This window comes from Penicillium mononematosum (genome assembly GCF_028829835.1).
Source record: "Penicillium mononematosum strain IBT 11891 chromosome Unknown utg000002l:1.0-8112719.0:1.0-8118358.0, whole genome shotgun sequence".
Lineage (NCBI taxonomy): Eukaryota > Fungi > Ascomycota > Eurotiomycetes > Eurotiales > Aspergillaceae > Penicillium > Penicillium mononematosum.
In genome coordinates, this window is record NW_026643272.1 from 4,908,560 (window position 1) to 4,921,277 (window position 12,718).

The following is a 12,718-nucleotide window of genomic DNA, read 5'->3' on the forward strand; positions in this document are numbered from 1 at the left end:
TACACTCGCTTGTAGACATTCTGATATATCACGATCCCGTATTAAGTCCGGCTACAAATCCCATTTACGCAGGTATTTCCATAACAGCAGTGTTCATCGACAACGCAGGGACCATTATCCTCGCTACAAAGTGGCCAATCATCATCCGTCGATCGACATTTGTTCGCAGCGCAGTAGCCCGAGCAGCATCGGCTGTTCGGGTTGCCGAATTCACAGGATGCTAGCATTAGTTAGAGAGAGGTACTTTCAATGTTGTGCTTAGATGTGGTCTCCCGGTTCTTACAGTAGACTCCGGCACAGGTGGGCGTTGGGACACAGGTTGTGATAGTCGTTGTCGAGGGCGAGACAAAGGTTGCTGTTGTGCATGTTTCGGTGAGGACGCAAGCGTCAGCACTGCCGCATCCTCTTGCTGGACAAGCTGCTGCTTCTGTTTGGGAGGAAGATGTGGTTAATGAGTTTGAGTCTGGTGTAGATGTTGGTTGAAATACTTACGGCTCAGGGTGAGGTGGGCGAGGACAAGAGCAAGAGCCTTATAGAGAAGCATTTCCGTGGTATCGATATCTAGCTCTTGGTTACGCGAGGATAAATTGTAATCGATTGATCAAATATCTCAGAGATATGGAATAAAGCACATCCATCGGTGTCTATATATACACCGCACACTAAGACATGCGAATGCCTAAAGCATCAACTTTCGAACAACCCTTGGAACACACGACCAGATGACCTGCCACGAAGCCATCTATACCGTCTGATAGTGATGTTTCAAGCTCAGGCCATTCGCCACTACCCCAGACTTTCCATCTCTACCGCGGTCGATGTTCCCCCAACGTCATATGAATACGAGGGCGAACACGAGCGGTTGGACAAACTCGAATTCCATTGGCTTTTACGTGAGACATCATTCACACTTCAAAACTCTGCTTTATTGGTGTCTTTCAATGTGTATAGCGATGTGATCAACTGCGATATTGCTGGTTCCAATTGCCGACTGGTAGAATCATTGCTTGGAATTGGTCATTCTATTTCTCGTCTCAGACCATGAATAGACAATAAATCCCAAGTCACACGGCGGCATGTAGGAGATATACGAGGCCTAAAAATAGTTCATATGGAGAATCAGTCAACGGTACGAATTCTTCACTGGATGCCATGCACCTGCCGATCTCAATCAAACCCAGATTCATCTTAGCCACTCACAACCTAACGGGAAATTCTGATGAAGGTAAACCCTCCTCAGCATTCCATTTGATATTTCCAGCAGCAATTCAAAGAAAATCAATAGAGCTGGTGGCCAATATGCATTGGACTCGTATAGGTTATGGGCCAAAGACCTCTTACATTTCCGTCTACCCAAGCCTGGAGCGGCAATGTTCCTCAAAGAAAAGGTTCGCAACGGAGCGGCAGCGATGGGGTCCATCCAGGCCCATAGTTCTATTCTGGCACCCTTAGAGTTACCTCCTGCTCCTAGAATATTAGCCTGTATCCACGTGCTGATATAAATATTATCTCGGAGACTATGTACCTTTTGTATGGGAATGGCATACGAAAGATACCTAAATAATACATGGGATGTTTAACCCCTCCAAGGCTGCCCCCAAACCCTTTGGGGATGGCGCGAAGGCGAGTTGGGCTTTGCGACCCAAGTCCAACCCCAGCCCTCATTCCTCATATCACCCCCACAGCAATCGGGACCAAAGCTCCTTCATTCGGTCCTCATGGCTCCTAAAACAGAGTGAGTCCCCCGACATAGACATCTATGTAACTACTAACTACGACATTTCGTGAAAGCATTGTGGAACGTCAACTTGCGAATTCTGTAAATTCCAAAGCTAACAAAGACCAGCTTCCCCGCAGTGCGCGCCTGCATTTTTGACATGGACGGTCTTCTCCTCAACTCCGAAGACATAATCGGTCTATCCACGAATCAATTGTTACAAAAGTACGGAAGGCCTCCTTTGACCAGGTCGATTCAAGCCCAGCTAATGGGTGTCGCGGACTCGACAAATGGCGACATATTCCACAATTGGGCCAAGTTGCCCATCTCTCGCGAGCAATTCGCCCGCGAATCTAGCGAAGGCATGCGACTGCTCTTTCCAGATTGCAGGCCCCTACCTGGGGCGGAGAAGATTCTGTCAAATCTGAACTGTGCACGGAGTGCTTCGTCTGGGGACAAGATCCAGCTAGCTTTGGCTTCTAGCACCAAGACCCGTAGTTATGAGTTGAAAACTTCGGGACCAGAATCAAAACGACTGCTCAGCTTCTTCCGGTCAGACAGAAGGGTCCTGGGTGATGACCCACGAGTGAAAAAGGGTCGAGGAAAGCCAGCGCCCGACATTTATTTGCTCGCGCTGGAGTCATTGAACTCAGGGACAGAGTCTGGGGGAGACCCTATCCTACCTAGTGAATGTCTGGTCTTCGAAGATAGCATCGCTGGTGTAGAGGCTGGAAGACGCGCTGGGATGAGAGTCGTTTGGGTTCCACATCCAGATGTGGCGGTTGAGTACCAGCCAATGCACAAGGATATCCTTGCTGGGAGGTCGGGAAGATTCAAGGTCGGAGATGAATGCCAGCTAGGAGAGATTGATGATGGCTGGGCTGAAAGTATACCTAGTCTAGAACACTTTGATTACGAGAAGTACGGTCTCGATGTGGCATTTCGAATATCTTAATGGAACAGTTCCAATTCAATTTGGTGCTTATGAAACGTCAGGGATCTGCTCCCACATATAAAGAAGAAGAAGAAGAAGAAGAAGAAGAAGAAGAAGAAGAAGAAGAAGAAGAAGAAGAAGAAGAAGAAGAAAGTTCATTAACGGGCCCAAAAAGCAACGATGTCATCGAAGTCTTTCGTAGTCAAGCTCTTCAAATCTCGATCCTCCTTGGTGATCTCCTTCCTCAAGCGACAAGCAACTCTAAAGGCAATAGACGCTTCCTCCATCTTGCCCATCGTCGCCAGCAAATTTCCCTTGAGAAAAGTAGTGCGAGCAATCTCGTTCTTATGCGCATCCGGATCAACCGACCAAATCTCCAGAGCGTCATTGATCCTAAGCCTAAGAGAAGTCAGAAAACTGATCAGTGACTTCGTTGGGTGGCAACACTTACATCGCCTCCTCGTTGTGGCCAGAGCGTATTAGGTGCTCGGCAATCTTGTGGGTGATATTTGCAGTGTAAAAGTCCCTCTCACCCACCGTTTCGCGCATGTGATGCCACGCTCTCTGGTGATATTGAAAGCTCTCATCCCACTGGTTCTGCGCAGCACGGAGGTTACCGAGTGCATATAGAATCAGTCCCGTCCGCACATCTTCCCTATCATTCTTTCCCAGGGCCTTCTCTCTACCCGCCAGACTGTCCAGAAGAAGTGTGTTGCATTCTTCAAGCTTGCCCTGCAAAAGCAGGGCCCAGCTTAGATTAGCCTCGCCTGACCGAGGAATATAATTACCGAGAGCTTTACGTATTCGTAGTGCCTCCTTGAGATCGGCCTCCCCTTCCTCATACCGTCTGTCCTGGATTCGTGAGATCCCTCGCTCTGCGTAGGCGAGGTATAATCTGTCATCTGCAGTTCCCAGCTCTTTGCAGATTTGGGAAACTAAATGGAAAGAACGCTCCTTGTGGACGCGGCTTGTATCGAAATCGCTTGTATCCATGGCTATAGAGCCTAGGCAGAAGTGGATGTCTGCAAGCAGGGAATCTCGGTCTGGATGTGTCGAGGACTCGCAGATACTGCGAGCAGTTTCGAAGAAGCCGTCGAATTGCCTTGTTCGTCCACGCTCTTTTTGATACCTGGTAATGTTAGACTATACAGCAAGAAAGACAAATGCTTGAAAATTGTATACTCACCATGCTGCATCTGTGAGTAGCTTTGCGAAAAGCAATTGGGTAGCCTCTGGGGAATTCGATATAGCTGGCCACAGCTGATGTATCCTCAGAACATGGGGGTAGATCGCTGCACAAGTAGGCCATCTTCCAACATGTAACCTATTTCCAGAGGACGTGGGCTGGGGTAGCTCTGGCTCCTTTGATGGCTTAGGCATAGCCGATGGCCAGTCTGCCCACAGGATCCTCACCACTCGGTCAAACAAGTACCGTTTCCTCCCAGCATCCATTGTTGCCAGTATCACATCTTGTACGATGCGATGGACCGATATCTGCTGCTTTTGAATATTTCTTTGGACTAGAGATGACTGCAAGAGATCATTTCGAGCCTCAACATAGTGATTTTTCTTGAATGGTGCGTCATTGGAGAGCAGCTCCACCGACGCTTCTAACAGGTCTTCTCCAATAACATCTGGGTCGAGAAACGAAATCAATTCCAAAACCTGTTGAGTTTCAGGCTTGAGTCCCCCAAATGCCCACACAGTGGAAAGAGAGTGACCATATGTGACGGAATTGGTTTCGAGCTTTGTCTCATAAAGACTGGAACGTTCCTCGTGACCCGTGTACAGCTCGAGAAACTCTGACAGGGTGAGGTCTTTTCGACGGATGATACCTGCTATCTGGGAAATGGCCAAAGGAATGCCACCAAGTGCATCGGAAATTTGCCGCGCTGTATCAGCCTCTGGCTCGCTAGAAATAGTAATGAGATGATTGAAGAGGGATAAGCTGTCTTTCTGTGAAAGTGAACCGAGATCCAGACCTGAAGGTCTTCTCGTGAACAAGCCCTTACTCGATGGGTCGCGGCTGGTGACAAGAATCGATCCATTCCCTTGCGGCCAGTAGTCCGTCAGGATCGTTGGATCATCTGCGTTGTCGAATATAAGCAGCCAGGTTGCTTCTGCACTAGCTTCGCCCGGCTGAACAGAATCATCCGACTCTGGTATATGCTTTCGCGGATTGGAAAGCCATCCTTTCACAAGTTCCCTGCTGACAACCTGACTCTTGCACTCGGATGGATCTTCAAGTCCTAGTGCTAGCGAAATCTGCTGGTAATGATGGTCAAGTTTCGCAATATCATCCGCCACGACCCAGAATACCGCATCAAAGGAACTTTGGTGACGTCGGGCAAACTCGCGGGCTATTTCCGTCTTTCCAATCCCCCCCAATCCACAGAGTGCGAATTGCTTTGGAGGGGTGCTTGATGCTGTCACCGTGTTCTCCGCGGGCAAGAGTTCGGTTGCGAGACGTTCCAAGATATCTTCACGGCCGCAGAAATCCTTATTTGCCGAATGCGTGTCGAGGAGGAAGCATGGCAGGTGAACGGGCTTCGCAATATCGGATTCTGGTGCTTTGGGAGATACCAAATCAAACTCCGAAAGAGATGTTCCTTCTGTTGCTTTGTTCGATGGCTCAGTAAGTGCGCATTTCTCAACTAATCGATGTCAGTTGTGCTCCAAGGTTAACATATGAGTATTATGTTTACTTTTTTGGGCTAATTCACTCCTGGGTGAGCCACTCATAGGTGCGTATTGATATTTCTGGAGTTTAGTTGCAAAGCTCGCTGAGGCCATGGCTGATAGCAAGTGAAGGAATGTGTGAGATGACCGGTCTTTCTTTTCAACTTCCCTAGATGGACTTGAGGATGCGGGGTACCTAGTATGTACTGATGCAGATAGTCTTGCGATGGATGCACTCATTCTATCTCTCGGCATTTCATAGGAAGATACTAGCTACATATCATCCAACTAAGAAATGCAAGTTCAACGACTGTCTATTATCATCGTTCTATCATATAAAATACAAACGTTAGTGAACATCATTCGAAAGATGGTATTCGTCAAGAGCAAGTAAAACCAAACGCCATAGGACAGTCAAGAGAGTAATAGAAAAAAGCAACACAATAATTAGATGTATGAAACAATGAGAAGAGAAAACAAAATGGATACGCATAACTAAATCCCAACCAGACACCGGCATCAGGAGTCTCCCCTAAAACAAACCCAGACCCTTTCCCGAACCCATCCATACCCAAGATCCTATTCCAACCCTCTATCTATTCCATGGATGCAGTTCCTCATCTGATCGTGTCTCGGTAATGTCATCCGCAAGCATTTAACAAAAGAAAATGGGGGTTGCAAAGGCGAGATGACATCTTGGAACAAAACAATAAATCGCAGATTTGGAAACACGATCAGACCGTCCGACTCCTTCCAGTGCGCTGGTTTCCCATCAATATAAGTACAAGCGGATAAGGAAATGCATTAAAAAAAAACAAAGGAAATAAAAAAATCAATCGAGAGGCACAGACGTATTCTCTCGTGGGAATCAAGGGGCTTATGCAATGAGGTTATTCAACAAAGGAAATAATGGAAAATTCAAGCTGTTGCGAGACACTGGCCTGGGTTGTGAATCACATCATACAGCAGTGGACCATGAATGGTCACCTCGAGGCTTCATTTCGTAGTTCTCCGGCTCGGTGCTGGTAGGCCGACGAATAGCAGAATGGGGAAGTACATGTGTGGCGGCATCGATGTCGGGTACGCAGGCCGGTGGGCTCAGGGTAAGTGAAGTCGTTGGCCGATCCGGGCGACGGCATGCTACCGTGAGACGGCGAGGCCCATCCGAGACTAGTCATGTGTGGACTGCCGTTCACACTATTGGGACGGTGATCACTGTTGGCCGGGGGTTCAAGAGGTTGAGGCGGAGCGTAGGGATGCGAGGTCATGGATGGCCGGGTGTGGGGCGCACTGCCATAGCTGGACAGCGAAGGAGAGGTCGCAGTCGGGGAAGCCCGGGGGCTGCCTTGGGGGAAATCCCCACGCACATGAGGCGGGATAGGACCGGTGCCCATGTAGTAGTCGCCAGCTGAGCGATGCATATTCAGCGGGGGAAGCTCGCCACCAGGTGACATGGATGGATGCTGCGCGGGTGACGGTGTAGAGTGGATGGAAGCGTGCTCGGAGAACATTCCTTCGCCAGGACGTCCACGATCCTTATTTTGCCGCAATTGGGCCTCGGTTTCAGCAGCGGCTTCTTCGATCGTCCCAGTGTGGTGGTTTTGGTGGCGTGTCAACGTCGTACGGCGCGTGAAGGTCTTCTGACAGTTGGCGTACGGGCATTTGTAGGGTCGCTTGCCGGAGTGAATGCGGCGATGCCTGGCCAGCGAAGACGAGTCACTAAAGGGCTGAATAGCTGTTAGATCTAGCCAGAACCAGAAAGAGGAAAGATACACACCTTGCCACATCTCTCACACATATGAGGCTTCTCTCCAGTGTGTACACGGGAGTGCACTGTCAAAGCCGAACGTTGAATGAACTGCTTTCCACATCCTGGCCACTCGCATGCATGGGGTCTAACTCCGGTGTGAATACGCTCTAATACGTTGTGTCAGTGGCTGCCTCTCGGAAATATCTGGTAGGATACATACCATGTCGGGCAAGGTCACTGCGCCGTGCGAAGCCCTTGTTGCAGGTTGAGCAGTGGAAAGTCTTTGGTGGTGGTTCAACTCCTGCTCTTCCCTGTGGGACAGGTTCCTGCTGCATCTGGGGATCGCCAGCGTATCCCGCAGGGGCATAGGCCATGTTTCGAGGGGTTGAACCTGAGGGCTGTGCATAATAGAAGGAATCGGCAAGTCCAGCATCCATTTGCATGGGCGGAGGACCATGAGGAGGGTATGCGTTGACAGGGTTGTCCGAGCCACCTGATTCGCTCTTCATGGTGGGAGAAGCTCCGGTGTGTAACTGTGCACTCTGTTGGAAGTACTGTTGTTGTAACTGCGCTTCGGCTGCGGCGGCGGCTGCAGCGGAGTTTTTCCTGTTCAGGATTGTCGTGAAGTCCATGACCCGACCCAGCAATTAGCCAAGTGACCGCGGTCAAGGACTGCTTTCGAAGGCGTCCTTCGGCAGACCTTTCCGTGACCAGTATTCCGACGAAGTCCGATAGCTTATTGGATTCGGAGTCCTTTACGCGTAAGGACTGGTCGATAGGAAGGATGGAGGTCGTTGGGAGATTTGGGTGTCACAACTAGCAAGCTCTGCAAGTCACGATAGAGTCAGAACCGATTTTCGGTACAGTAGATCGAGCTCGAGTGACAAAGACTCCGCAAGTGCGCAGCCGGAAGAATCTTAGACCAGAAACTCACCCTGCGTGAACCTGTATTACACGTTCTGTCTTGGACAGTCCCTCCGCGAAGAATGGGACGGGGTAAATTCTCCACTTTTCTGCAGTGGAATGCAAGGTTGCGTAAGAGGTGTCGAACGATGGGCTTTCGGCCAAAATCCAAGCTCGCCTCAAAGAATAATGTTGTGGTCGGCTAATTGCGGAACGCGTGATTGTTTGTCGGTGAAGGTGGAGATAGGTCTACTATCCCTGTCAAGTTCCTATGCGAAAAAATTGTCGATGGTCAGCATGGAACAAAGATCAAGATGAATTGCGATTCCGAGTTCTTTCCACCACAGTGCTGTAAAGCTCGTAGACTTCTCGTGCGCGGTTCTCAGTGGGAGACCAGTCGCAACGTTGAGTTTCCAAGGAAACGAAAAAGACGAGACCAGCACAGATGGGGAAATTGTCCGTGTTCGCGAAACCCAAGATAACGGCGCCAAAGAGGGTTGGGCAGCCAAAGCGAATAGGCGAGATGCGTCATCACTGACAAATCGCGGTGAAGGTAAGAGCGAAAACACACCTTTTGAAGGAAGCTCGAGGTTTCAAGATTAATATGGTAGAGAAGAGTCGAGGAAATAAAGAAGTGAATAGGAATTCGGAGCAAGGTTGGGGAAAAGGTATAACAAAGAGATCGAAGAAATCGAAGAAAAGAAAGGAAAGCGAAGGGTTAAAAAGTAGAAGATGAGAAAGGGGGGGATGAGGAGAGGAGAGGAGAGAGGAGAGAGAGAGAGAAATAGGAAATATGATTATTACATGATTTAGGTGATTTAGGTGTGGTAGGTGCCACTGTCTCTTGCATCTTTGTACATCGTTTTTTTTATTATTTACTTTCTTTTCTTTTTTGGTTTTGATCTTGTTTTTTGGTTATTTATTTACATATGTATTCGTATTATTATCATTTCAAATATCACTTTTGATACTATATTGCTCTTCTATATACTACGTATCCTACATATCCCCATTCCCTTATACTCCAAATAATACCATTCTCCTAAACTCAACTTCCTTTCTAGAAAGGCTAGTTCTCCTAGTCGGACCCAGCGAAGCCCGCTAGAAGGAAACCTGGCCGCACCAGAAGGATCCACCTTCTCCCCGTGCGAAAATGGATACGAAAGGCCGATCCGAAGAATTTCCTTATTATTTTCGATATACAATATAAGTCCCCTGAAATTTCTCTCTGGACATTATAGTGTGACGTTTATTCCCCAGACATTGACCTGATTTAAGGATAGGATTGGATTAAGGATTAATAGGGAGCTAAAGTAGGAAGGCGTTAATAAAGTCTCATACACACAGTATGGAAAAGGGGCCTAAACTACATACCTAGGTACGGCCCCTGAAGCTAAAAAGAAAATACCTGCATTTCCCATCTGCCGGATTTTGCGATTAAAAAAAAAAATCACAAAGAAAAATAGTAAAGAAAAGAAAAATAAGAAAGCCAAAAAGAGAAAAAAGAAAAAAGAAAAAAGAAAAAAGAAACCAGAGACCGGAGGCCTCGGTGATCAACGATGACATGCAGGTTTCTCATGGTGCGACACATTGAGTGATATACTTATTTTTATACAATTGGAAGGAGATTACCGCGCCTCGATAGTCTATCCCGACTATTGTTAGCCCAAAATCGAGATTTATACCCTTCTAGAAGGTTTCCGCTATCACGATGGTAACCTTTTCCTGTACTCCGTACCTCACGCAGCATATATATGGGTTACACTGTCGGTAGGACGAACTCACTTCGACTTTCTATTCTCACTCTGTTTCCCCTCTTCTTTTCTTAGGTGCCTGGACTCCGATGTAGTGGAGCTAATCCAGTCTGCATCGGTAATTACACAACCCATCTTATTCGCCCCTTTTCCCTTCCGGGGGACACTAGAAGGCACCGGCTGGCTTCAGCCTCTGGGAACCCACTCTACTGCCACAAAAGACGGCACGGATGGCTCCGCCAAGCCTTCTCCTTACCTTCCAGAAGGCCGCCAGAAGGATTTTGGAACATCCGTAGAAGCCGTAGAAGGAAAAAAAAAAGACATGCGCAGCCCCCATCTTGCGCACGGTTCGGAGCCTTACCAGGAGATCCTCCCTAACTACGGAGTATGCACTATACCCTTCGCATCGAGGGATTAATGTAGGGAAAAAAATAATAAAAAATAAAAAATAAACAGACCCCAACAGGTATCTGCCTAGAGGCAAAATAAAATAAAACTCAAGAAAAGGGGGGGAGTTGGGCACCATCTGGGCAGGATGACTGGTCCAGTCATATTCTGCCCAGGTGACTTTTCAAGGCTATTCCTCTTCATTGGCGTGATTATCCTCTCACGCTCTTTCTTACACACCTACCGTTCTCAGCCCCTCACGAAGCTAACGCATACCCTGGCAACTGTGACGAAAATGACGACACCCATCATCCTGCATACTGCACTTGCCGGGGTTTGGTGTCAACCCGGGTCCTGCGGGGAGTTGCGGAGATTATCTCCCCTCTACAAATACTTTGTAAATACCATGATCCGTGTAAAGCCGAATAAACAAGGTGCTGGCATCTCAGGGATTTGGTCAACCAATGGCTGATAAGATGATCTATTATAGTTCGCGATTGACGACAACATACTTTCCTTGATTTTGCTCAATCGCCAATAAACGGAAAATCGAACTAGGGCGGGTCAGGCCGACGCACATTGGATGGCTGGCACATGGTTGTGGCTGAGACACGCTAGTCTCCATATTTCTATTAGTAGAACATTCTCAGCCTGTACTCCGTAGCCCCTGGGATGGAGCATGTCCTGTACAGGTCAGTTTTGGGTATGTTTTATGGCTGCAAGGTTGGTTTCTGACAAATTAGGAGGAATTTCCCTTCCCGGAGGCTAGGTAACTCTATGTATTGGAAGATCAGACACATATTTCGTTGCAACCTCCGGAGTACCCGTGGACATAACCAGATATGCACATATATATGTACTCCGAACCAAGAAAAATAAAACAAATATCCACAAAATCCAGGAACAGCCGCGTACGCTATGACCAAATGGTCCGATTTTCTGTCTCTGTCGCAGATTCCACTCTGATGTCACCCTTTCTCCTGGGGAAATTGAGCATTGGCCCACTGATGTGCCTAACTCATCACACCAAGATAAATAGTCACAGATAATTCAACACTAGCTCGTCTCAGCCTGCTGCGCGAGACCAATTGCAGAAAATATGCTATCCCTGGCACCAAAATATACTCCGTACCAAACACGTGGCGTAGAATGCAGATGACCCTGAAGCATTGCGTTGCCACTATGATCCTTGTTCCACCGGGAGGCGCCCCGGTATGAGGAAATATCTCGATGGAATACGGGCGATGCAGACTGAAACAGCACGTCTTTTAACTTCCCATCTCTTATTGTAATCTTGACTGCCTTCCGATGACTCAGAATTGCGCATCTGGCTCTCTTTGATGGAGTGATGGAACTTGATGCAGGTTGTTACTGTTAATAAGCAGTCGTCTCCAGGTACTCTCCGGATTATGTACCTTGGTCTTAACTGCTTAGGTACTGTCTATGGATACCAAGTTGTACTAGGTAATTACTAATTACTGCTTCCTGCTTACTGATTACTCCACTTGGTCTCACATCCGTTACATTGGAGTATGGACTCCGTACTCGTACCGAGTATCTCGATCGACAGTCAACGCCGATCGATCTTCAGGGGTTCCATAGGATCTTCGCTGGGTCACGGCATTCCCCTACTCCGTATGCCGTACTCTGTACTAAATGTTCCTACAAGCCGTTATTGTCTCCGATCGACGGTGGTCAAATGATACCCCGTGTGTTCGCCAATTGAGGTGTACATCCGCGAAAGGGGTTTTGTTTCTCGATCTTGTGACTCTCGGCTCGCATATATAATATATCTATGGCATTTTGTGTAGTTGGTTCAGTCTAACATTGTAGTTATGGTGTCAAAGTAGGTTTACAATAATAAAGGTTGGGGAGCTGGTTCTTGTAAATATATATTTCGGATATATCTGCAGAGAAGGAACAAAATGAGACGCTCGGTCTATATAGAACTACGAACCACATGTTTGACACCTATCTATACGCCAGTCACAAAAGACTATAAGCTGTGTACCTAAGTATATGCAAGGGACTGCCCAGGTGGCCTATTCATTGGTTCCATGGTACAGCATGATGTCTATCGGTGAGCTATGGCCTCCAGGGGCTTTGACAGCCTTGCTTACCATGGTACACAGGCGGGTCCTTCCACTTCCTTGCTCTTTGCCTCTTTGCTTTATCTACATCTATCGTCACTAACCTCTACAGATATCTAAAGTCATACTTGGTAGACACCTGCATTTAGTTCTATATTGAAAAGGCTCGAATGAGCAGATCGACGCCTTAGATGATGAAGCTGTCACCCGAATACCCGAACCAAGAACTGCCTGCGTCGGTGCTAGAACAGCCAGACTTGGAGTTGAGCCACGTCAAGACTAAGCAGTCTATATTGTAGGTACGCAGTACTCAAGAGGTTCGTTTCTCGGGTATATCGTCAAGGGCTACAATCTTGCACCATAAGAAGTAATCCAAACATCCATATCACATTATTCAACTCATTAGGGTAGCCAAAAAAGGTGTCTATCATCTATAAACAACGAAACGAAACTCCATGCTAAGTGGCATTCCTTTGCCCATGCGCCAATGCGCCTGAAATTGGG

The 12,718-nt window shown here is 47.7% G+C and overlaps 4 protein-coding genes across 4 annotated transcripts; 1 reads left to right on the plus strand and 3 right to left on the minus strand.

The window, feature by feature from the left end:
- Nucleotides 1–230: 230 nt before the first annotated feature.
- On the minus strand, nucleotides 231–544 carry N7519_003673 (uncharacterized protein; the record flags this gene model as incomplete). Its single annotated transcript, XM_057290451.1, has 2 exons — nucleotides 231–427; nucleotides 493–544. 2 exons carry the CDS (start codon nucleotides 542–544, stop codon nucleotides 231–233), a joined length of 249 nt encoding a protein of 82 aa, XP_057151653.1.
- Nucleotides 545–1,718: 1,174 nt separating this feature from the next.
- On the plus strand, nucleotides 1,719–2,672 carry N7519_003674 (putative HAD superfamily hydrolase; the record flags this gene model as incomplete). Its single annotated transcript, XM_057290452.1, has 2 exons — nucleotides 1,719–1,735; nucleotides 1,847–2,672. 2 exons carry the CDS (start codon nucleotides 1,719–1,721, stop codon nucleotides 2,670–2,672), a joined length of 843 nt encoding a protein of 280 aa, XP_057151654.1.
- Nucleotides 2,673–2,809: 137 nt separating this feature from the next.
- N7519_003675 (tetratricopeptide repeat protein) lies at nucleotides 2,810–5,444 on the minus strand (the record flags this gene model as incomplete). Its single annotated transcript, XM_057290453.1, has 4 exons — nucleotides 2,810–3,050; nucleotides 3,103–3,780; nucleotides 3,838–5,305; nucleotides 5,375–5,444. The coding sequence occupies 4 exons, from the start codon at nucleotides 5,442–5,444 to the stop codon at nucleotides 2,810–2,812; spliced, it is 2,457 nt and encodes an 818-aa protein (XP_057151655.1).
- Nucleotides 5,445–6,313: 869 nt separating this feature from the next.
- On the minus strand, nucleotides 6,314–7,712 carry N7519_003676 (putative C2H2 finger domain protein; the record flags this gene model as incomplete). Its single annotated transcript, XM_057290454.1, has 3 exons — nucleotides 6,314–7,057; nucleotides 7,108–7,247; nucleotides 7,301–7,712. 3 exons carry the CDS (start codon nucleotides 7,710–7,712, stop codon nucleotides 6,314–6,316), a joined length of 1,296 nt encoding a protein of 431 aa, XP_057151656.1.
- Between the last annotated feature and the right edge of the window lie 5,006 nt (nucleotides 7,713–12,718).